Raw genomic sequence first — 26,037 nt, forward strand, 5'->3', positions numbered from 1 at the left:
AATATCATTAAGCCAATGAGGACATGAGTCAAAACTACAAATGGGAGGAGCTCAGACGTCAATAAAACACAGAGCCATTCAGACTGCGCTGCACTCGGGACAGAGGGTTCGTTCTGTACACCGACATTAGAACATTTTCACCAGGTTAGCTCTCTCACTTTTGTCAGTTTTTTTTTTTTTTTTTATCTAACCTTTTTTGGTTTGTTTGGAGTCAGTTAGCTTTCCAAAATAGTCTTGTATTTGGAAGCAACTTGATTTGGGTGATTCACGCGTTTATTTTTGACACTCGTTTTAAGTCCTATACTCACCTCATAGTCTACATAGTGATTGATGAAGATGATGCGGTCGTACAGTGTTCATCTGCTGCTGCTGTTCGTGTTATGCGGAGCCCGAGAGTTTGCTGAAGCCTGCAGCTGTTCGCCCGCACATCCTCAGCAGGCGTATTGCAATGCGGATGTCGGTAAGTTTCCAGACATTTAACTATTTCATATCCATATTTGACCATGTCTGCATTACATTACTGTACTTCTTTGCCGTTGCAAAACACTTCATACGTGTGCGCAAAGCATTGTTAATATACCATATAGGCCTACCTATATTTAAAAAAAATACGTTTTAAAGGTCTAACCTAAATTCCTTTAAAGATGTTCCACATATTTACATATAAAATGTTCCACATATTTACATTGGGACGCATTATGATTGATCCTGCACCCCTCAAAGACGATTCACTTTAATGAAATATAGCAATGTATGCAAAACACATTTAAAATATATATGGTTTTCACTGATATTAAAATGCATGTACTTCTACATATATGCAACATATATTTCAAAATACTACAAAAATGTAATATATGTAACAAATGTTTTCCCAAATACTAGTGGAATTTGAGTATGAACAAATATATTTTTATGTTCACATATGGCCATATTTCAGATTTCTGTATGACAGACATACACTGGCGGCCAAAAGTTTGGAATAATGTACAGATTTTGCTCTTATGGAAAGAAATTGGTACATTTAATTCACAAAAGTGGCATTCAACTGATCACAATGTATAGTCAGGACATTAATAATGTGAAAAATTACTATTACAATTTGAACATTTCAGAACTTCTTAAAATACTTCAAAGAGTTCTCATCAAAAAATCCTCCACGTGCAGCAATGACAGTTTTGCAGATTCTTGGCATTCTAGCTGTCAGTTTGTCCAGATACTCAGGTGACATTTCACCCCACACTTCCTGTAGCACTTGCCATAGATGTGACTGTCTTGTCAGGCACTTCTCACGCACCTTACAGTCTAGCTGATCCCACAAAAGCTCAATGGGGTTAAGATCCATAACACTCTTTTCCAATTATCTGTTGTACAATGTCTGTGTTTCTTTGCCCACTCTAACCTTTTCTTTTTGTTTCTCTGTTTCAAAAGTGGCTTTTTCTTTGCAATTCTTCCCATAAGGCCTGCACCCCTGAGTCTTCTCTTTACTGTTGTACATGAAACTGGTGTTGAGCGGGTAGAATTCAATGAAGCTGTCAGCTGAGGACATGTGAGGCGTCTATTTCTCAAACTAGAGACTCTGATGTACTTATCCTCTTGTTTAGTTGTACATCTGGCCTTCACATCTCTTTCTGTCCTTGTTAGAGCCAGCTGTCCTTTGTCTTTGAAGACTGTAGTGTACACCTTTGAATGAAATCTTCAGTTTTTTGGCAATTTCAAGCATTGTATAGTCTTCATTCCTCAAAACAATGATTGACTGATGAGTTTCTAGAGAAAGCTGTTTCTTTTTTGCCATTTTTGACCTAATATTGACCTTAAGACATGCCAGTCTATTGCATATTGTGGCAACTCAAAAACAAACATAAAGACAATGTTAAGCTTCATTTAATGAACCAGATAGCTTTCAACTGTGTTTGATATAATGGCAAGTGATTTTCTAGCACCAAATTAGCAATTTAGCATGATTACTCAAGGATAAGGTGCTGGAGTGATGGCTGCTGGAAATGGTGCCTGTCTAGATTAGGGATGCACCGATACCACTTTTTCTCTTCCGATCTGATTCCGATATCGGAAATCTCAGTATCGGCCGATACCGATCCCGATCGGATACCAGTGTCATTGTTTTTTTTTGTTTTTTTTTTTGCATAATCAGTTTAGAATATCTTTACATTATTGTGTGGAACTAATTGGGTGTACTCTTTAATATGTAAAGAAACACAAACCTCTAACTACACATTATTTCAATATAAATGTATAGATTATTAAGAAAAACTTCATTGTTAACTAGTATACTGGATAATGTAGCAGCAAAATGAACAGTAATTCCAGTATAAGTCATCAGTAGAAAAGAAGCTTTTTTTTTTTTCAACTTGTATCTGGACTTTAAAGGATTCAGATCTCTTTTTTTGTTCAATTTAGTTGTAAGACATCAGTCCACTTTTCATTCACACAGTTATTTTTTGGAACACATTCAACTTAAATATGATTATAATTTGTAAACAAATGATAATAATAATAATATATTATAATAGTAATATATAGTAATAAATCTCAATCGTGCACCTTTAACTTTTAAACCCTCATGCTTTTATTTTGACATTCTAAACTCTCCAGGAAGTCCTGTTTGTGTCTGTTTGTAGGTAAGTTCACAGTAGTTTAATTCACTTCTTATTCAAATTCTGGTTAAAAAAAAAAAAAAAAAAAAAAGCACCTTCAGTGCCGTTCTAAATGCATATTATAAGTGAACCGAACTTTTGAGCATCTACATCTGAGATGCTGTTCTTGAGTAGTGCTCAAATATTGCACACCACGTGAAGGCTAAAAATAGCCGCGAGTGTATGTGTGTGTGTAAACAGAGCAGCGCCATTCACTGATGTGCTGGAGCTGTGCATGTATTTTATATATTTACTTATAAAACAGCCTTTTGTGATTCACAGAGCTATCGCACGTCTTCAAGTGGCTTTGAACAAAATGCACGAGTCATATGAACTGCTTTAATTGTGTTTTAATGGTTCTTTTATGTCATTTTTTGAGCTTGACGGTAACGTGACTAACACACAGTATCGGATTTGTATCGGGCTCATCGGACCGATACCCGATCCATTTAAAATGTCAGTATCGGAGCCGATACCGATCCAGGTATCGGATCGGTGCATCCCTAGTCTAGATTTGATCAAAAATTACTTTTTTCAAATTTTTACATCATTAATGTCCTAACTATACTTTGTGATCAGTTGAATGCCACTTTGGTGAATTAAAGCACCAATTTCCTTCCGAAACAGCAAAATCTGTACATTATTCCAAACTTTTGGCTACCAGTGTATGACTAATATCATATGATATACAGCATCTGACTAATTTCTTTAGAAAAGATCATAATCCATGTAGAAATAAAATGGACAGCAACAATGGCTAATACAACTAAGATAAATAAATAAATAACTTCTGTGAAATTAATTTAGCTTGTAGAGTATATCAGTGTTTGATCCATAACTGTCTTTTCAAAAGCATGTCAGACCAGATATTTACTTTGAATTAGCGACTATCGATGCTACAGAATGTTTTGTATCAACCTCAATTTAACCAGTGTTGGGTAAGTGACTAACTACTTCTCTAAAAAATTATAATCAGATTACTTTACTGATTATTTCAATGAAAAAGTAATCACATTACTAATTGCTTTACTTTTAAATCACTTTCTAACTCACCAAAAAATCTAAATAATGTCTATTGTCTCTTTGTTCATTGACGCATACCCTTCAGCTGTCACAGAAACGCAAACAAATGTACATACGAATGTAGGAATTCACATTATAATTGTATTACATATAAATAATATTTTTTAGAAGTATTTGTAACTCAAGAAATATACTTAAAAGTAATGAATTTCACTGAAATTCAGTAACTGTAATCTGATTAAAATCATTTAAAATGTAATGTGTTACACTACTTTTTGTGCCTAAAAGTAACTAGATTACAGTAACTAGTAACAGTTACTTTGTAATCCAATTACACCCAACACTGAATATAACCAACAGTAAAATGTACTTTATGTGATAACATCTCTTCAAGTCAAAAATGTTATTCAAAATGGCTAAACAAAACTGACTACATGAGGTAAAACCAACAAAAGTCATTTCTAAAGGTCAGGTCAGGTAGATACATCACCCTAAGGTTATAAATGCAGTTACACTTTTTAGCCTTTATCATATTCTACTATTTTCTATCTATACATTTATGGAAAGGACAAGGGCTTTCATTTTATCTTCAATGCAGAAAACTATCAAGAAGTAACAGGTATTACCTGGAGCAGATATCATTCTCAGTGGGATCTAATAGACAGAATCACTGGTAAAGGCAATATTTCAATCGTGGAGAGAGAATATCAAAAATGTCACTTCTGTACACTAACTATAAATGTTTAAAAACACAGGATAAAAAAGTATGGAAGATAGAGGATCATATATTTAGGCTAAGGCTCTGTTGGCATACAAACATATGCTGCTGAGAATCTTCACAGGACAGGACCTGCTTGTCTCTGAGAGCTATTATAATTTTTGGTGTTATTTATGACAAAACTATTGTTGTATTTCAATCTAATTGCCTTTGTATGTCTCCTGACACTGCACATTGTGATTCTGTTTGGAAAATCATCTAAATTACAGGTTATCAACTACAAAGGATTATTGAGCTCTGTGAATAATACATGCATACGTATTTTCTTTGCCATGCATAGGGACCAATAACCTTGAAATTTAATATAGAAAGACTGACAAATGGAAAGATGTTTTGTTGTTGAAGAGATGGGAGAGACTCTCAGGACTAAGTTTAGTTTTATTTTGTCACTGTGTGTAACCTGTCGTGCCACAGACCCTCTGACCTTTAGTGTCCCTACTGTAACCCGCCATTACATGATCTATGCATTTTCCATTGTTCGTTGCTGCAGCCCTGTAATTAAGACCTCTTTCAACAGACCGATTACAACTTTCAAACACTGAGAAAGTATTGCCACATGTTAGCAACATATTGTGGGTTTCTTTGACATTAGTTAAACGGTCATTACATGACTTAGGATGGTGAGACCAGGGTCACTGGGGTCAGCCACATTCACTGCTCACCCATACATTCAGTGACCCATCGAATACAACATCTGGTGCCCACCACAAGAATTGCCAGCCACATACTTGTATGCATCACCATGACATTGGCTGTGTGTTTGAAACACACACAATACTTTGGCCTACACTCAAAAAAGGATTTTTGCTGCTTGTTCTATTTACTTAATGAAAATGAACTACATCAACACACTTCAAGAACATTTTGTCACAACTTGGTTTCATTGCGCTCTCTCCATTTAAATTTGAAAAGGAAGTTTACTTAATACAGTTGGGTTGAGACTACATGAATACTTTTGTGGTGTTCATGTAGCATTGCTAAAACTGAACAGGGGATTTCCATTTCCCAGCATGCTTTGCATGGGACTCGATAGGGAGAGTAAACGTTAAAATGAAGTGTTATTTTATGTGTTTTTGTGCAAGATGAATATAAAAGGGGATACTTGTTAGTGTTTAATGTTTGTTATGTTAAGATTTAGAAGAGTTTCTGTTATGTTGGAGTTCTGGGGGTTACCATTATGGTGAAGATTGGAGCTTGAGCTAACGATGAGGACAGGTAGATATCGCACATTAAATTGATTGACCACTTTGTTGAGCAAATGCTGTTATGCAAATGCAGCTAACCATACCGTAGCTGCTAAACTACACTGTGTAGTGCTTCTGACCAGCAGGTATTTAGCATGCTAACATTCACTTTCACTAGGTAGTACATAAAGAAATAAAAGAGCTTTATTTAAGTTACATAAACACAATTAATTTTGTTGGGTTTACCCAATTTAACCAGGTTCTTTCGACACAATGTATTTGTGTTGAGATTACATAGTAATTTTAAAATAAGAAAACTTATTTCAAACACATGGAACCACTGTCCACGATTGAATGAAGTTAAGCCAAAGAGCTATTTTTTGAGTGTAATGGTTTTGTGATTTAATATTTCATATATGTACAGTGATAAAGAAGGGCCATATAATATGGCATATGTTGATGAAGGACTAACTGACTTGTCGGAAATAGAGACCATCATAGTGAAGGACACCACAAATGAATCAATGTCCTGCAAACAGATTAGGAAACCATTAGGGCTGCATGATTATGACAAATGTATAATTGTTTACAATTGATAATGTATTAATTTCAATTAATTTCAATTACATGTACACCAAATGGTTACCTGTAAATGTTACCTTAAGGATATATTTCTGCTTGATCTAATTTGTTGTAACTTAATTTAATGAAATTGATTCAGACATCAAATCAGTTAATTCAGATGTTACTCAGTGTAGGCTGCACTTCGAAAACATCCTTAATTAATTTGTTGCTATTTTATACATATGTAAATAAAGTGCCTAAATGTCTAATGTGGTCAACTTCACATTCGTCCTTAGCAGAATATCAATCAAAACAGTTAAAGGGATAGTTCACCCAAAAATGAAATATCAGTCATTGTTTACTCACACCTGTGTTGTTATAACCCTATATGACTTTCTTTCTTTTTCTTAACACAAAGGGAGACATTTTTAAAAATGTTGTGCTCAGTGATGTCATACAATGGAAGTTTATACGGACCACCTCTTCAAGCTTCAAAAGAATGCAAAATTGTAATTCAGAAGTCTAATAAATTATTCTGAGACTTATGATTGTTATGAAAGCGTCACATGGCAATCAAAATTTTACTTTGCTGCTCTTCACTTTCGGGTGCAGAAGTAGCCCTTACATTCTCTATTGGAAGGCCTGTGCTGGATCCCCTTCGTACTACACCAGCTCGACTATTTCCTGCTCATCGATCACCCTGCTGCCCACACCCCTATTTTTGGACATTCTATCGAGGTTTTTCACAAGTTGGGTGTTCCCCTCTCAAGTGAAAAAACACGGGCCCTGCCACATCTCTCGAATTTCTCTGCATCACGCTCAATTCTCTAAACATGCAAGCTTCCCTGCCTAAAGATAAACTCGAAAGGATCAGGTCTATGAGGGTCTCATAACGCGATCTCCTGTCCCTATTAGGCCACCTCAATTTTGCCATGCGCATCATTCCTCAAGGCCGCTCCTTCGTTTCCCGCCTCCTCACACTAGCCCATTCTGTAGACAACCTCTCCGACATCATATCAATCGATAATGGCTGCCGCTTGGACCTCCTCTTCTGGTCACAGCTATTAAATCACGGGAATGGCATTTCCCTTTTTCACAATAAAAAAACCCGAATCTCCAGACGACATGTCCCTTTTCACAGACGCGGCTCCCTCCATAGGATTCGGGGGATATTTTCTAGGACGAATTTTTCAATATAGCTTCCTACGCTCCCTCATCCGCCATCTTTGAAATGTATCCCATCGTCATGGCCAGCGTTATATGGGGTTCCCTTTGGACATGCAAACGCGTCGTAGTATTGCAACAATTCCGCAGTCGTCACTATAATCAATAAAGGCAGATCCTCCTCTAGCCTCATGTCCCTTATGAGACGTCTGACATGGCAGAGCATTTCCTGCAAATTCATCACCTCAGCCAGACACATTCCTGGGTTTTTCAAGGTAATCGCTGACTCCTTCTCTCGTTTCGCTTCCAGGAGTTCCACAGACTACGCCCCACGCTAGCAAAGAAAAAAACAAACAAAAAAAAAGCATTCCCTGCCTACCCCTCTCAGACCTCCTGCTGGATTAAGCCCCTCCTTACTACCCCATTTAAATTCCGCTCCAACTCTCATGCAGAAAGGACACACTCACTTACTACAACTCCGCCTGGGCCCACTATTCCTCCTCCTGCCAATCATACAGTACTCCTCTATTTTCCTTTCTGATCTCCCAGTGTGCGTGTTCATTTCCTTTTGCTTTCACACTAGACATTTCAAATTTCCTGCCCCATTCATCACTCCATCCCTAGCCCCCATGTTGCACTACTGGTTCAGAAACCACCTCACCGCACCCTAAAACATTGTGGTCTCTCCCCTCATGTCTTCTTGGGGCACTCTTTTCACATCAGAGCAGCTACTACTGCCGCTCTTCGAGGTATACCAGAGTCCACTGTCAAGATGGTCGGCCGCTTGTCTTCCTCATCCCACCTGAAATATAGTCGACCTAACCCAAATCATCAAACAAGCTCAACTCTCCATCAGCCATAAATTTTCATACCTATTTGTTGAAATGTAAGCGCAGCGTAGTTGTAGCGGGAAGGCTAGCAGCTGTACATCATCGTACCATTAGCTAGGTAACTCCTAGCCAATCATATGTAAGCCAATGCTTTATAAGTCTGCTCACAATCTATCACACATTGCGTTTCAGTGTGCTAACATGGCAACCTCCACCACCCCACCACCACCAGTTGAGTCCCGTCCTGCATGGGGGTAGGCTCCTCGCCCCTGCCTCCTATCTCCGGCAGGATATGACGGTTCCAAGTACAACTTCTTCGGACCACCAGATGGGACTTACGCCAAAGAGAGACATTACATTTCTGTTTTATATTAATCAAATAAATGACATCTTAAATTTCACTCAAGTCTGCGAGTCTTCCTCATATAATTGTTACTCTCGTTCCCTGTCATGAACGTGCACAGGAGATCAACGGTGGAGTGAACATTTTCACTAAATAATACATTAGATTTCGGTTTGTTTCTCACCAAACCTTATCGTATGCGTTCATAACAATCATGAGTCTCATGAAATCATTTATTAGACTTCTGAATTATATATTTGTTTCCTTTTGAAGCTCAAAGAGGTGGTCACTATAAACTTCCATTATATGACATCACGGAGCACAATATATTTTCACAATTTCTCCCTTTGTGTTAAGAAAATGAAAGAAAGTCATATAGGTTTATAACAACACGGGGTAAACAATGAGTAAACAATGACTGAATTTTTATTTTTGGGTGAACTTATCATTTAATCATTTTTTGAATAAATTATAAACACCGAGCGAGCGACTAAAAAAAATAGAATACTGCTATTGTAATCACTGAAGCTGTCTACACTGCACTGTAAAAAAAAAAAATTGTTGGGTAACAAAAAAAATGTGCTTCATGTTGTAAAGTCTAAATTAACTGGTTTTATTTTATTCAAAAATATAATTAAATCTGACTACATTTACCTGAAAAATGAGGTTACACTAACAAAAGTCATTTTTATGGGTTATATGGCAACTGTTGGAGCCTGGCAGTTCAATGTGAGCTCATTGACAAACAATGCTTTTTCCGCTTTGGTATTAAAGCTTCTTTTGGAGAGTCAATTACTAATTCCTCCACAGAATTTAAAGCAGAAGTAAAATTTGCAAGCTAAGGCTGTACTTCTGTCATGCCCATGTGCACTTTTTATATTTTTACTGTATAGGATATATGTATCACCATAATCTTTTACAGATTTGTCCATCTCTAGATTACTCATGGTCCATGACTCTTCATTAGAGGTGTTAAGACAAGCATAGCAATGGCAATAAGCAATAGTGATTTGAATGGTGAAGTGACCAGACTTATGATTTTCATGTACTTTCTTTTGGACTTACATTGAGTGCATTTACATGTACACCAGTATGGTGATAACTACCAAAAATCAGCTTATTCTAAAAATCAGGCAATGCAAGAAAATGTAGTTCACATGAAATTCGATTATTCTCTGGTTTTGACAGTAAAATGTACACAGATATGCACACACACTGGATAAGCCGTTAAGAACACTGGTAAAGGTGTTTACATGCAACTTGAAATGGGAAAAAATCTACCTGTGTTGATTGTTATTTGCTTAAACTGTTTATGACTTTACCCCGATAAAAGAAAACCATTTATGGCATTTGCATGACCTTACACATCGTTGGCTTATTACGCATAATCTTGGTAAGATTGTGCATGTAAACACACTCATTGAAAGAGGGACCCGAGCTTCATCTAGCGACCCGAATATTTTAGAGATTATTCACAATACCCTAGCCTCAAGGCAGCAAGTTTTGCATGGGCAAACACAACTCACATGTTCTTTCATAAAATGTAAAAATCAGGTTTATTTAATGTTCTCTTTTAATTGTTCCTCCTGTAGTTATTTAGAGCTATGCATTCAGTCAGGCCTGTTGATTCCACAGTATTCCACGTGACCTACATAACCTGTCAATGAATCTTGTGGAGGGCTCCCACTTCCCCTCACATACCTGGAGCTGAAAACAGCACCCACACTGTCTGTCTGTCCTCTGCCTCAGTGTGGAATGAATGTGTGAGGCTGTGATTAAACCATCACAGCCCTGTGTGTGTAGTTCCTGATGAGAGAGGCATGCCTGACTTAAGACTGGGATCCTGTGGCTGTATTTGGCATCTGTGTGTGTGGCCGACAGAAAAGGCGCTCTGTGTTTGGGTCTGAATATATGGAGGCCGGAGGGTATGTATGGTCCCTCTGAAAATTCAAATCCCAGAGGAGAAGTGTTTAGTCAGGACAGAGACCACTAAGTTACTGGTCAGTCAAAAGTTTGGACACACCTACACATTCTTTGTTATTACTATTTTCCGCAATTTGGAATAATGGAAGCATTGGAATTTTTTAGTGACCAAAAAATATTAAATAAATCAAAACAATCTTATATTTTAACTTCTTCAAAGTTTTAACTTTGTCTAGGTGCATCCTGGGATGCTTTCTAAACCATGTGAAAGGAGTTCACATGTATGCTGGACACTTGATGGCTGCTTTTCTTTCACTATCCACTCCAACTCATTTTTAAATGTTGGTACAAAACAAGGTAGTTTTGTTGCTGTGTCAGAGATTGTGTCAGAGATGCACTGATTTCAAAGGGGATGATGCGTCATAGGATGGAGAGGGAAAATGCAAGGGTTTACGATAGTGAAGCTCCCTCATGTGACCAAAAGTTGAGAAGATCTCAACTTTTGCTGCAACGCACTCTGGTGTAGGCATCCATTAACCAATGAGAATCTCGGAGAGGGGGGACTAGTTGCGTGGTGAAATCGAAAAAACATGGCAGACAAACTCATACAAGCAGTGTATTCATTTCCTGTCCTCTATTATCTTTCTCTGTCAGGCTTAGGGCTGTCACGATTATGATATTTGGCTGACGATTAATTGTCAAACAGATAATTGCGATTATAACAATTAATTGTCTGTTTTAGGGCTGTGGCGATTAATTGTCTCGTTAAGGGCTTTCACGATTAATTGTCATATAAAGTGTCATTTTTTAAGGTTTGCTTTCTTTCACCTTAACAAGTCATTTTTACATATTCAACTTCAAATATATAAATCAAATAATAAAATAGAAATAAACTATGATTTCCTTCTAAGGCTTTAAAACTTACGTATGACATGAAAAATAATGTTTTAAATATAAAAATATTTCTAAATTCTTAAAATATGTCTCTTTTTTTGGTCAACTTTAGTATTGGTAAATTTTTACACTTGTTTTTTGAACTCGTATATTTAATACTTTTTTAAATAAATAATAAAATACAATTTGTATATTTATTATTATATTTATATACATTTTTTATTAAAATATGTAATAGTAAAATATTTCTTTCTTAATTTCTTCACTTTCTCAAGTTATTTTAATGCTCTGATTACACCCACGAGCCCTTATTTCTTATGATGCAAAACCTCTGAGATTTAGTTTCATAATTTTATCACTCCACAGAAATAAAGCATGCGTCTCCTCCTCTTTGTCACTGTGTGTCATTAACACTGCGTGTATGAACCAGGAACATTTGCCATTACACGATTGTTTAAAGTGAATCCGTAGCGCTTTGCGTTCACTATCAAAGTTTATACTTGTTTGTTTATATTTTCTCAGCCATTTGGCGCGAACCTCTGCTGACAGCGCGTGCATCAGGGCACTTCACATGCTCTTCAGGACAGGAACTGGTTGACCTCTGCGGTGTGGCTCGGTGACGCTCGGACTCCCGAGTTCAACTGAATGACATACAAGCACCATTCATGGCATTAATACTGTATATTCGCTTAAAATTCCCTTATTTGGGCATTAAAATGTGATTAGAATTTGAATGGCCAATAATCGCGGTTGTCTCAAATAACCGCGATCAGACGGTTATTTAATAATTGCGACAGGCCTAGTCAGGCTAAAAAGATAGTAATTATGGAGAGAGAGCCTGGATAAGATTTTCAATATTTACTGGTACATTGTGAAAAAGATATATTTTAAATAGCCATCTCTATCCGTGATCACCTCTTCCCTCTGTGGTACACACCTTTTAAACGGACCTTTTGCAGTCCCATGCATCAAACACTCCTTCGGAGCTTTCCCTAGTGTTTAGGCGGCCTAACCCTCAGTATTAAATTTCGGCACATAGCTTGTCCTCCACCGACTGTGCTACGGACATGAATGATTTTCCCAAATCGTGTTGCTATTGCTTTTTTAAAGTGATCTAACTTACGATTTTTGCCTGGCGGACAATAAAACTGGGGGGAAAATCCCATAAACTTGCATTGAAGGAGGGACCGTAGCCATTTCCGGAGACCAGGACATCATAGAGGCTTGGAGTCTCTTTTGCAAGACAACTCAGAAACAACTTCCTGGTTTCCATGGGACCCGAACAAGTGACTCGGAGTGACTCTCGTATCTTCTGGGTTTCAATGGGACCAGAAACTGTGTCTCAGATAGCCCTTTTCCACCAACATGGTTCAGGGGCAGGTTCTTGGGCCATTACCAATTCTCAAAGTGTTCCACACGTTTCCACCATAGAAAAGGCAGTTCCGTGGTGGAAAAACTGGTTCCGCACGGGCCCCAAAAGCTTGCTGGTCTCTATGAAGGAACCGATTACAACAGGGGGTGGAGGGCAGGATAAGGTTTCTTCAGCAGGTAAAGTTTTCCAAACAACAACAGTGTGGCTAGCTACCATCTGCAGGAAGGAGTACTTCCTCACTCTATAACAAAAATAAAAAAACACAAAATATTAGACATCAAAAGCGTTGAGGATACGTGGAGGAAACTAGCACTCTACTTGCGATATGGTCTTCTTTGTTGAGCAATGTAATAACGTTGGATTGCATTTCTCTGTATGTTTTTATTTATTTATTTTTTATCCCCTTTTCTCCCAATTTGGAATGCCCAATTCCCACTACTTAGTAGGTCCTCACGGTGGCATGGTTACTCACCACAATCCGGGTGGCGGAGGACAAGCCTCAGTTGCCTCCACTTCTGAGACAGTCAATCCGCGCATCTTATCACGTGGCTCTTTGTGCATGACATCGTGGAGACTCCCAGCATGTGGAGGCTCATGCTACCCTCTTTGATCCACGCACAACTTACCATGTGCCCCACTGAGAGTGAGAAACACTCATCGCGACCACGAGGAGGTTACCCCATGTGACTCTACCCTCCCTAGCAACCGGCCAATTTGGTTGCTTAGGAGACCTGGCTGGAGTCACTCAGCACACCCTGGATTCGAACTCGTGACTCCAGGGGTGGTAGTCTCGCTGAACTACCCAGGCCCCCCATTTCTCTGTATGTTTAAATATGTCCTCAAAAACAGGAGTAAAAGCTGTAAACAAACACTGTAACCTGGCATGTTTGTTTTGGGCAGGTGAGGCTGTCACATATAACAACAAAGTAACCAAATAACCTGTTATGTCACTGTTCGGTTTGCAAGTCAGTGGAAAAGCGAGGCCAGTTTGCGATGGGCTCCAGATTGCCCTAGCCTTGATCCAGCCGAGCACAGGCTCAGCACGAGAACCATCACCATTTTGGTGGAAAAGGGCTAAGAGGGAATGCGATTACTTTCCAGTTTCCACAGGATCAGAACCTGTGTCTTGGAGTGAACATGATTACATCCTGTTTTCTATGGGATTCGAATCCATGTCTCAGAGTGAATGCAATTACTTCCTGGTTTAAATGGGAGCAAAACCCACTTCTTGGAGTGAACACAATTACTTCCCGGTTTTCACAGGACCTGAACCCATATCTCAGAGTAAACACGATTACTTCATGGTTTCCATGGGAGTAAAACCCAGGTCTTGGAGTGAACACTATTATTTCCTGGTTTTCACGGGAGCCGAACCCGTGTCTCAGAGTGAGAACAATTACTACCTAGTTTCCATGGGACCAGGACCTGTGTCTCAGAGTGAAGGTTATTACTTCCTGGTTTCCACAGGACCCGAACCTTTGTCCCGGAGTCAACGTGATTACTTTCCATGGAAAGCAATCTCATGTCTCAGTGTGACCTGTGTCTCAAAGGAACTCTCATGTCTTTTGGGTTTCCATGGTACCAGAACCCATATCTCGGAGATTACTTGCTCCACAGGGGAAGGTAAACACGTTTGAACTGATGCAAAAATGTCTACTGTGTTGCTAGCAACCCCCTAGCAATGCCCTAGTGACCACCCAGATCACCCATCGTGGTAGCAAGTTTTGCATATAAAAGCACCACACACATTTTCTTAAAATGTCTTCAAACTTTTTACTTCTTGATTGTCTGTTTTGTTCAACTGAATTGAGAGATATTATGGCAAAATTTTATAAGGCTGGACTGAAGTTTGTTATTTGTATGTCAGCAGCTCTATGAGGATTAGGCAGTGTAAGGGTGGAGATTATAGAGGCTGGGTGAGTGGGGGGCAAACTGCCTGCTACAGTCAGACTGCTGACTGGCTTCCTGAATATCAGACTGGGAGCACATTCCTTGCACTGCCCTCTGCAAATCAAACACTCATGTGTCCCCATACATACACCTAGCTCTCAAGTCCGGAATATCAGCTGAATAGCAACTACGGAAAACCTCTCACTCCTTACCTAAAGGATTACGCCCATCTACAGTGAGGTCCAAAAGTCTGAGACCATTAGTGTAAATGCTTCTATTTGCATTTTTCTAAATACAAATTATATTATCTGCACACCAATGTGAGTGAAAAGTTCAGAATTTGCATTTTTAAGTGTGTAACTGTCCATAAGTGTCCAAATACTTAGGCCACTGTGAATATAATGCTATAATTTCTCACAAAATATTGAAGAACAAAGAAAGTGCATCAAGTAATAGTTGATATAATAAAATGACATACAATGGTAATAAAGATTGTTACCTAACTAACTGTTAAAGCCAGTGCCTTTGTAGTTGTCTTTACATGACATCAAAATGTTCAAGAGTGTGAAGTTGTGGCTTTTGTAAAAATGTAGAGTTTCCAAATTGTAATTACAATACTACAGGTACAAATATGTGAACGTGTGTTACATGTCAGAAATTAATAATTGCAGTAATTCCGACTGTAACATTTGGTATGTCCCCAATTTGCTTTAATGCAGCATGCACTTAAGCTCACATGGAGTCCATGTTATCCAGCATGATTTGTGAATGTTCGAGAGAGCATCTTTTCTGGAAATCTGATATTTTATGAAAAGGGGTTAACATGATCAATGTCACACATTTATTTGATTAGTGATCTGTAGAATCTCTTCTTCATGCAGTTTTTTACTTTTTTTTTTTTTTTTTTTTTCAGTCATCAGAGCCAAAGTCATCGGACAGCAGGAGATAGTGACTGGCAGTGACAACTATGGTAACCCAATCAAGATGATCCAATATGACATTAAAGAGATGAAGGTTGGTGGAGAACATTCTTCATGTTGTTATCCAATGATTTCAAGCCAGCACTGATTTATTATTGCTTTCCATGAAGCCAGTGTTCAGATCCCAAAACTACTGCGTTCACATTGTGTCGGAATTACCATAATTATGACTGCAAGCTGTTCATTGGAGTCAGAAATTGTTTGTTTCTATTCCAATTTTCATGATTCCAAAATGAATCCATGTGCACTTAAGCTACTCTTAAAATGTTTGAAGTCATTGCATTAGATGACCAAAACTTCAAACCAAGTGCTATTTATTATAAAGGAAGATAGAAGCACTCTTTTCAGTTAAAACATCTGAGAAAAAGAAGTTTTTAAAGGGGTCATGAAGTGCTATTATCTCTGATGTCCAATGATAATGTTATAAACGTTTTTTTGCACAAAAACAGTCACAATTTAGTAATATATGATCAATTTCCACTCTGTGTCTGGCCCTCTGTCTGAAACACTTGGTTTTGGCCTAAGCGCCTCCTTAAAACTTCAACGAAAACACCCACTGTTATGATTGGCTAACATTGTACAGCCCCTCATATTCAGCAAACTCAGTCGGAAGAGAATGAACAAGCCCCTCAACATTATAAAACTAAATTTCAGAGTTTACACATAACGCACATCCAAAACATTGCATCCGAATATATTAAACTGTTCATCTCAAGCACAACTGTCAACATGACTATCAAACAGTCATGACATTTGAAACATTCGTGAATGAAACGTTTTACTTAAACGTTAAATTTTTGATTGGTTCCAAGTGTTTTTAACTGCCCTATTGTTCAGTAACAGTTCCTTTGCAAAGCTTGAATCATATTATGACTAGTTCACATTCAATACATGCTGATATGAGCCAAACAAAATGCACACATCATAGTCCAAAGCACGATGAAATTATGCACACTGAGGTGCGCATCACCGGAAACACATCGAAACGGTCAAAGACATCCATCTAATGTATGTTTACATACACCAACAATTAAAAATAGCGCAGATGGGAGAAAGAAAGCATCCATGATGCGTTTGTGCTCAAAACAACAAGAGACAGAGCAGCTGAATAAAAGAGAATGGCTTTTCAGAGTTGTAATTTGACACCTCATCTTTTAAAAGTGGCGAGATACATGGCTGTGGTCAAAGAGTCTGTGTAGCTCATATTTATTTACAAAATAATTCTAAATAGTCCAGATGGGTCCCCTTTGGTGTTATGTTAGGAATAGTTAGCCACACAAGGCCTGCCATCTTGACTTGAACTGCGCGCCAGTGGGCGGGCCAAGGGTGCGATTACGCATGTTGTGGGATGTGTAAATACAAATGAGCAATGTTTCGTGATGTCACGAACAGACAGATTTCAAAACGAGACGTTTCAGTGGGGTGGCAACTATAAAATGCTCTTTTAGACTGGTGAGAAAGTTTTGAGTTCTGAACTTTACAGTAAGTTTTTATTGTACAGTTACCTCTTATATGTCTAAATAGCAACGAAAATGTTATTCTCCATTTCATAACCCCTTTCAGGTTTTAAATAAAGCAATATATACAGTTCAAAAAGAAGCAGTCACTATTTGTGGTTGTCAGATGTCAGCGGAACATGTCCATGGTTTATGTCCTGAACTCCACCTGTGTTTACTCTGCTAGGACACCTGTGTGAACTGACTTCATACATCGACTAAAAATCACCTTGATACCCGTTGGTTAAAAGTCATTGCAAATATGGCTCAGAAAATTGAAGTTTGTTCTGAGAAAAGCTTTAGCATAATTTGTTTGTAAATGTTGTTGAGATTTTGGACAGTATCTAATACAATGACATTCAGACATTGTGAAGTGTGGCTTAAAGGGATAGTTCACCCAAAAAGGAAAATTCTCTGATAATTAACTTGCCCTCATGCCATCTGAGATGTGTATGACTTTCTTTCATCTGCAAAACACTTTTGAAGATTTGTAGAAAAACATCCAGACTCAGCATGTCCTTAGAATGGGAGGGGATGGTGATTAGATATTTGTAGGTCCAAAAAGCACAGATAGTCAGCATAAAAGTAATCCATTCCATCTCCATTTGCCAACGCCTGACTGGAAGCAAACTTTTATAGTTAAAAAGTGCATAAAAACATTCTTTTTCACACACAAATTGATAATTTCTCTTTAGAAGACATTAATGTCACCACTGGAGATAGGATGGATTACTTTCATGCTGACTGTCTGTGCTTTTTGGACCTACAAATATCTAATCACCATCCACTCCGATTCTAAGGACCTGCTGAACCTGGATCTTTTTCTACAAATCTTCAAAAGTGTTTTGTAGAGGAAATAAGTCATACACATCTCAGATGTCATGAGGATGAGTAAATTATCAGAGAATTTTCATTTTTGGGTGAACTATCTCTTTAAGTGTCCGAAAGTGTCTAAATACTTTTTGGGGCTAAATTCATCGCTAAATTTACTGGGCTGGCTTTAATAAAATGACACAAAACAGTAATATGTGTAGAGGTAGCTACCTACAGTAACTACCTTCAACTGTTGAAGCCGCTGCCATTATAATTGTTTTACATGGTGTTACAACTGTCATTTGGGAGAAGAGAATGGCTTTTACAATTTGTAAACTCGTAATTGGGGTTATTTAAAAAACATGACGTAAATGCACCATATGTTTACCATGATATACAGCTCAGAAGTCAAGAATATACTAATTTTTGACACCTTCTTCTTTCACTAGATGTTTAAGGGCCCCAATCGACAAATTGATGCCATCTTTACTGGCCCAACCTCAGCTTTGTGTGGGGTTAATCTCGAGAGCAATGACAGAAAGGAATACCTGATCACAGGTATACAGTGAATAATGTTATAATGGAGAATATTGTCCAGGAAATATAATGCTCTTACATTTGTTTCTTTGTACAGCAGGAACTCATTCTCATTGCTCTGTACAGGTAATCTGGACGCAAATGGCACATTGCGTGTAAATCTTTGTGACTACATTGAATCTTGGGAGTCTCTCAGTCTAACTCAGAAAAAGAGCTTGGGGGAGCGCTACCAGATGGGCTGCGAGTGCAAGGTTTGACTATTTCTATCGCTTTCCAGGGGTGTAAAGTACTTGAGTACTTTATACTTCATTTCAACAATTTCAGGATATATGTTTCTGTTTACAATTTTTGTATGTCTTTGAGCCTTACAAAGTCAGGACACGGAGAAAATTGTGATTAAACTAGATGATCTAGACCAGGGGTCGGCAACTTTTTTGACATGGAGTGCCCCCTAACCCCGCCCCCCCCCCATCTCAATGTATGAGATTTTCTGAAGTATGAGTCCACTTGTGTTTCTATTTTGTATTTTTCTAATTTAATCGTTTATTTTTCATTACAAATGATATCATCAGTATAACAGTTTGAGTGTAAATTTTGTGCAAAACCTGATGATTATGAAATCAGGGGTGGGTGACTGGAGGCCCCAAGCAACTGACCAGCCTGAGGCCCCAGTTTCTAAACTTTTTGCTTAAAAAATGACATAAAATTAATTTAAAATTATTCCTATCAGCCACTGCAGCCAGGTACATTCAAAATGTTTAATGAAATAAAAATCAAGTTAAAGATAATACATGTTTTCCACAATTTTTCCAGGTGTCATTAAAAAGCATTACATATATTTTACAAAAAAAAAACACTTGACACTTTTTTTTTTTTTTTTTTGTGTGCAAAACCTGCATCTTCACTCACTAACATTTTGGAATTCAGTTGTAATTTATTATTATAACCCAACAATTATTTATTGTTGTCCAGTTTGTCATTATAATATGCTACATTATTTTGATAACTTTGAGGATTTGTTGTATACAATAGTAATATATTCCTGTCTTATTTACTTTACTTTCACCTGGAGGTTGCAGTGTATTGTTCACCATGTTGCAAAATACTTTATTTTATGTAAGCATCGTTGGCAACATTCGTAACTGTAACAGTAACCACACAAGGCACGGCGGCCCCTCAGCACACTACAGCAGAAGTAAAAAAAAAAACATTGCCGTTTATCAAGCGCTGAAATTTTGCTTGGTGCAGAATAATCTGGAATAATGTTAAACATTGTAACAGTCACCTCTTTGCAACCTGAACTTGTTCAGAACGTTAAATCTTTGTGGCACCTGCGCTAAAAACAATCAAGACACAGCGCAACGAATGAAACGTCTGTCTTTGAGACCTGCAGTAATTTTAACTTGACACAGTGTCTAAAAATGTGCCATTCCTGTGGTGCAGCAGGTATGGACATTCGTTCAGTGCACGTTTACAAAGGAAAACAATGGAAAAATAGAGCAGACGCACGCAAAAACTCTTTTGGTGTGAACGGCCCCTAACTCATCCGTTCACGCGTATGTAAGTGAGAGTGCGTGGGCGAAACAGGTTCGGAAGGACTGTATATTTTTTCATAGATTAAAAACCTGAACACAGAATCCTACATGAAAAGTTGACCTCTAACGTGAACTGCTCTGAGAGAGCTAGCAACAGTGTATTCAGTGCTGCACGTGTACCCAAAACCACATGTCACACCTCTAGCGGTTTTTGCTGAGCTTTCCTTCTGATGTCCGGGGCCCCACATGTTTGCGTGGTGGTTAAAACCGCTACTGTATGATATAATCATGATCCTGCATGTGAATTTTCACAATGCTTTAATGAAAGAAAACCTGTCTTTTTGTACAAAATGAGTTAACACAGTTAATGTCACAAATTTGCTTATTCGTCGGGCTCTAGTGTTTTGTTTATTACATCACGTGTTCTGAAAACAAAAAGAAACAAATGAAGCACAGAATGTAGGCTGTCATCCGCACAGCCTGACCGAAGCAAAGCGGGCGTGTTTACTTGCGCGTTTAACCGAAAGTGAAGCGCTGCCGGCTCGTGATGTGCAAATGGCTTGCACGTGCTACACGAGTCTTTTGGGTATACTATAGTCTCGTCACATTTTAACTTTATTTAGCTTCCCATTCAGGTGATGAAAACACTGCGTGATCATGAGGAAGGATTACATCAAGATGTAGAGTGGAATGCAGGTGCAGAATTTGTATAAATAAAATAGTCTATTCCTCTCTCACAGTTGCTGGCGTGCCAGTGATTACCGCTCCGCGTGCCATAGGTTGCAGACCCCTGATCTAGACAGTTTGGGCATCAGTGTTAACTTAATGAAAAAAAAATGCTCTCTGTCTTGATTTCATCTGTCAATATTAAAAGCTAAGATAAAGTTTACTTTTTAATTTTAAGGAATAGTTCACCCAAAATGAAAATTCTGTCATCATTTATTCACTCTCATGTCTTTCCAAACCTATATGACTGACTTTCTTCTGGGGATCGCAAAAAGAGATAATATAATGATAATTTGATCAAGTCATCTAATAGCATTGGATAGTGACTCACTTTAACGCTTAACAGAGTACCCAAAAGTGTCATAAAAGTCATCCATGCATCATGTTCCAAGTCTTCTGAAGAACAAACCATAATTTAAGTTGTTTTTCACTCTCAAATCGAATCAAATAATTTGTCAACTATGTAAAAAGTGCTGAATTTAATATGGCAGCAACATCAATAACATCAAACCTCATCAGTTCTTGTGCATTTCTTTGAAAAATATATCATGACGTTACGACACAGAAGAAAGAAAATCATACGGGTTTGGAACAACATGAGGGAGAGTAAATTATGTCAGAACAAAACAAAAAAAAATCCTTTAAGAAAAACATTTGTTTACAAAAAACAAAACAAAACAAAAAAATCACTCAATTTGGGAAGTGCTCGAAGCTTTATTCAGAAAGTCACGACTTCAGAATGAATAATGAATTCTACCGAATAAATGAAAAACATATTCATTAGACTGTTTATCCAACAAGCACTAGGATAAAGCAATATTTTAAATAAACATATCTAAATTTACAAAGCAATAAGTATGTGAACTAAATATGACTAAAGTGTGAACTATGAATAAAAATGCGCACAGTGTGATTTAAAGTTGAAATCAGATGGCTGCGTTATAGTGTCCGTTTACTGTGCGTATCTCAGATATCTCAGCTTGTCTAGAGGAACTTTACCTAAGATATTTTATCATACACTTTTTCCACTTTTTGAAATATTTTAAAGGAATAGTTCACCCAAAAATATAAATTCTCTCATTATGTAGATGTGTATGACTTTCTTTATTCTGCAGAACACAAACAAAGACTTTTAGAAGACTATTTCAGCTCTGTAGGTTCATACAATGCAAGTGAAAGGGTACCAAACTTTTGAATCTCCAAAACGCACATAAAGGCAGCATAAAAGTAATCCATATGTCTCCAGTGGTTAAATCCATATCTTCAGAAGCGATATGATAGGTGTGGGTGAGAAACAGATCAATATTTAAGTCCGTCTTTACTATCAATCTTCAATTTCACAGTCTTCTTTTGTTTTTGGCTATTCATATTCTTCGTGCATATTGCCACCTACTGGGCAGGGAGGAGAATTTACAGTAAAATAGATATTGATCTGTTTCTCACCCACACCTATCATATCACTTCTGAAGATATGGATTTAACCACTAGAGTCATATGGATTACGCCAACATTTTGGTACCCATTCACTTGCATTGTGAGGACCTACAAAGCTGAGATATTCTTCTAGAAATGTGTTCGTTTGTGTTCAGCAACCACCACCCCCACCACCATCTGATTATATCCCAAAACAGACACAGAGATCATTTTTCTATTGCAACAGATACAGATACAGATAATGGCTTTGCTGCACACCACTTTACTCAAGTATGTTTATAGCTATACTTTAACTTTTAATTGAGTGTAATCTTGACACAGGCCCTGTGCTTGAAATTAAGAAAAATTTCCCAGTACACCCCTGCCTCTTCTGTCTGCACCTGCTTACAGCTTTTCTCTTCTGTCATATCTTTGTCTTTATGCAGATCATCCAGTGTCAATCAGTTCCCTGTTCCATTAATGATCCTGCCGAGTGTCTTTGGACTGACTGGGTGTTGGAGGGCACCGTTCAGGGTAACCAGGCTCAGTACTACACCTGCGTTAAGAGGAATGATGGCAGCTGTGCTTGGTACCGTGGAGCCGTCACACCTAAAAGAGAGTTTCTGGACATTGAGGAGCCATAAGCTAAACCCCAATTTCATCATTAATTCAGAACAACCACACAATACTTTAAGCAACCAACCCACACCTTAATTCATCACACACATTATAGACTGGTGAATCTCACAAAACCTGTAATTTCCATGTCATATTTCAAGTTATAATCAAAAGAAAGAAATAATATTGATAATTATATTTTTGTAGAACATCAAGCCTATTTTTAGGACCATTTTAGGACAAAAAGACATTCATTATATCATCGTATCATTTTTAATGTCAAAAAATGATGATATGTCATTTAAATAAATAGGTATTTAATATTAGTCTGAAAAGGATGATTTGTATTGCAATAATGAGAATCTATTGAGAATAATGTCAAACAAGCTAAAAAGTAAAGCATCGTCATTGTGCATTACGATAATGAGAATTTGGCAATTGAAATGCATTCAACTGTCACAAAGCAAAATCTCTTGATTTTGGGGTGTAGTATGACCTTGACATGATTATCATATGATTTTGCCAGACATGGAAAGATTCATACATTTGGTTGCATGTTAATATTTCAGGTGAAACTTACCTTTGATGATGATTAATGATTATGACAGTGATTCTGCCATAAATTCAGTTTCTTTACAGCACTTTCAGAACCCCAAAGCGCTTGTTTGTTATTTTTGGTTAATTTTGCTCTCTAATAAAGATGAAATTGGGTATTACATCAGATCCAGATTCATTCAGACCCAGAGATACACCAAAATAAGTGTCTTTTGTCTTTTTAATTAGTTTTTTCTTACAATGCAAAGCAGAAAGACTAGAGTGATCATGCGATATACTAAAATAATAAAAATAAAATAAAAAATGGGCATATGATTTGCATGCATTGAAGACAGGCTTATATTTTATACTGAAATTCTGGAAAAATGGCCAAAATTAAACAGAAAAAAGAGAAATGGTTCCTTGTTGAGGAATATCAGAAGATGAATTGGGTAAATGGGTGTGCAAGGAATGCGCAAATTGTATACTCTATTGTGCATATAGCAACATACATAGATCTACAGTATACAGGATATACTGTATACAGGATTTTGTAATTTATATCAAAATTATTCCACTCTGAATTTGTTAAGAAAGCAAATTCAATGTTTTTTCTTCAATGTTATATTTTTCTTTCTTTTAAGTTGACTGTGATAAAGTATTGGTTAAACTGGGATTGGAAGGCATTTATTTTATATTTCATATAACCTCACAGCACATTGCATTCATTAAGGTATCAAATATGAAGCCTCATCTCTGGTTGAGAAAGTGTTTCTTTCCATGATATTTTTGTACAATTGTGTTATTTTCCCCTTGTTTTTAATATGAGAACATTTTTGAAGTATAGTTTGAGATTTCCGGTGCTGGAACCACTTGGGATGATTTGTTGAGAGATAGCCATGCATGCCTTTTATAGTCTATTACTCCTTTTGCTCTAACTGTTATGGTATTCATGAATAAAGGAACAGAGATGTCCACTCAACCATGATTGTTGAATATCTATTCAGTAATCTCTAGCTGTGTTTACTCCCATATGTGCCTTGTCTATGTTTTCTATGTAGAGAAAAAAGTACTTTTTCCCACATTTTGCGTTATTTTATTTAAGAATAATGACCATTTTACAAAGTCATAAAAAATTATTTATTATTATCTTGTATAATGATTCACCTTGAAACTAAGAATAAGAATTTGTTAATAAAAAATAAAAAAGGCAGAGGTTATTTGCACTGTGTAAATAGCAACCAAAAGCATCTTCTTAACAAGTGCACATAGTGTTAGGTGCTATTTACACCCCTAATTAAGTACTAACATACAGTTTAGTAGCATCACTGCAATATGTTTATTGTGTTTATTTAGAGTCCCACAGACACCCTACACCAACCTCTACCCCTAAACCTTACCCTAACCTTCCCTTACAAAAATTAACCATGGTTTTACTACAGTAACCATAATAGCGCCATGGTAGTTTGTAGTAAAATCATTATAACCACACAATTAAACATTGTTACTATATTAACATTGTATTTCTGTAGTAACCCCATGGTAAATTGCATTAATGGCTTCCTACAAATGGTCATTACAGTATTACTATAGTAAAACCATGGTTAATTTTTACCTGGATCAAACATTTTCTGTCACTGTGACCAAATCACTGCAAGGAAAAAACTTTTATATCAATTTTTATTTATTATTGTAAGTAGTTGTTGGAGAGGTAAAGGACTGCCAGGCACTGACTCTAAGCTGACAGTTAGATTAAGCAGTAAACACCCCTGTGTGTCGGTCAGGACACAAATAACGAGGAGGCAGGAGTTTCAATTTCCAAGTGTATTGATATAGTTTTATGGTCAATTCCTGGTACTTGGCATCCAATAGAACACCAACACACATCCAGATTACATATTATATTACATATTATTTAACTCTTTAAACAACACAGCAAAACTCTCTTGTTACAACACCACTGCTCACACATTAAACTCAGCTCAAGGCTGACACTCATTAGTTAGCGGCAGTAACTAAAACAAGATTAAGGAGGTATCAAAATACGAGTCTTATAATAAAAGTCTCTTTCTGGAGCCTTTTATACAGCCACCCTCAAAGGTGCAAAGCACCTTTATACCTACTAAAAAGATGACTCAAATCAGTTTGGGCTTGGAGTGCCTTCATCTCCAGCTGGCAGAGCTGGTAGGATCACCAACCGTGCTACAGGTTGAGTGTAAACCTGGTCTTTGATGTTTACATCTGCTGACCGAACAGCAGTCAATACTGCGGTGAATTTGAATAATAGTGACATAGCCAATGGGCCATAGAGACCTAGGTATCTGTGGGTCCACAATCATGACACCAGTTTTCTCTGTCAAGTCTGGAGGAGACAACTGCCATTTCTACCTGGTCTGTAAAGTGGGGATGTAGTCACTGACAAATCTGGACCAGAATTGATTGGCTAGTATTTGTGAGTGCCTACAGCATCTGCGACTTATCAACTCAGTTTCTGGATATACCACTTGGGATAAAGAACGATCTGACCACTCCTTGAGGAGACTACTTGGTGTTACTGGGTCACTGTCTGAAACATCAGATGACACATAGGCAAGAGGTTTTGAGTTCAGTATAGCATCCACCTCTAACAAGATTGTTAGAAGGACCTCCTCTGACACTGGTTGAGCTCCTATGTTGGTCTAGAGGGCAGATTTGACAGAGCATACTTCTCTTTCTCACACTTCACTGAACTGTGGGGCTGCTGGGGGGTTGAAATGGAAGCAGATC

The 26,037-nt window shown here is 37.5% G+C and overlaps 2 protein-coding genes across 4 annotated transcripts in view; one reads left to right on the top strand and one right to left on the bottom strand.

The window, feature by feature from the left end:
- Positions 1-26,037, bottom strand: part of LOC127452154 (gastrula zinc finger protein XlCGF8.2DB-like) — a 467,064-nt gene that overhangs the window by 235,614 nt on the left and 205,413 nt on the right. The window lies entirely within an intron of this gene.
- On the top strand, positions 56-24,253 carry timp2b (TIMP metallopeptidase inhibitor 2b). Its single transcript, XM_051717482.1, has 6 exons — positions 56-144; positions 316-460; positions 15,533-15,633; positions 18,358-18,466; positions 18,572-18,696; positions 22,566-24,253. The coding sequence occupies exons 2-6, from the start codon at positions 331-333 to the stop codon at positions 22,761-22,763; spliced, it is 663 nt and encodes a 220-aa protein (XP_051573442.1). The 5' UTR covers positions 56-144; positions 316-330; the 3' UTR covers positions 22,764-24,253.

This window comes from Myxocyprinus asiaticus, chromosome 14 (genome assembly GCF_019703515.2).
Source record: "Myxocyprinus asiaticus isolate MX2 ecotype Aquarium Trade chromosome 14, UBuf_Myxa_2, whole genome shotgun sequence".
NCBI lineage: Eukaryota > Metazoa > Chordata > Actinopteri > Cypriniformes > Catostomidae > Myxocyprinus > Myxocyprinus asiaticus.

What these genes read in the sequence shown, in the direction of transcription:
- timp2b (XM_051717482.1), top strand. Translation starts at nt 331, where the DNA reads ATGAAGATGATGCGGTCGTACAGTGTTCATCTGCTGCTGCTGTTCGTG. An exon ending in GTATTGCAATGCGGATGTCG is followed by an intron (nt 461 to 15,532) that starts GTAAGTTTCCAG and finishes TTTTTTTTTCAG; the next exon opens with TCATCAGAGCCAAAGTCATC. An exon ending in ATGACATTAAAGAGATGAAG is followed by an intron (nt 15,634 to 18,357) that starts GTTGGTGGAGAA and finishes TTCTTTCACTAG; the next exon opens with ATGTTTAAGGGCCCCAATCG.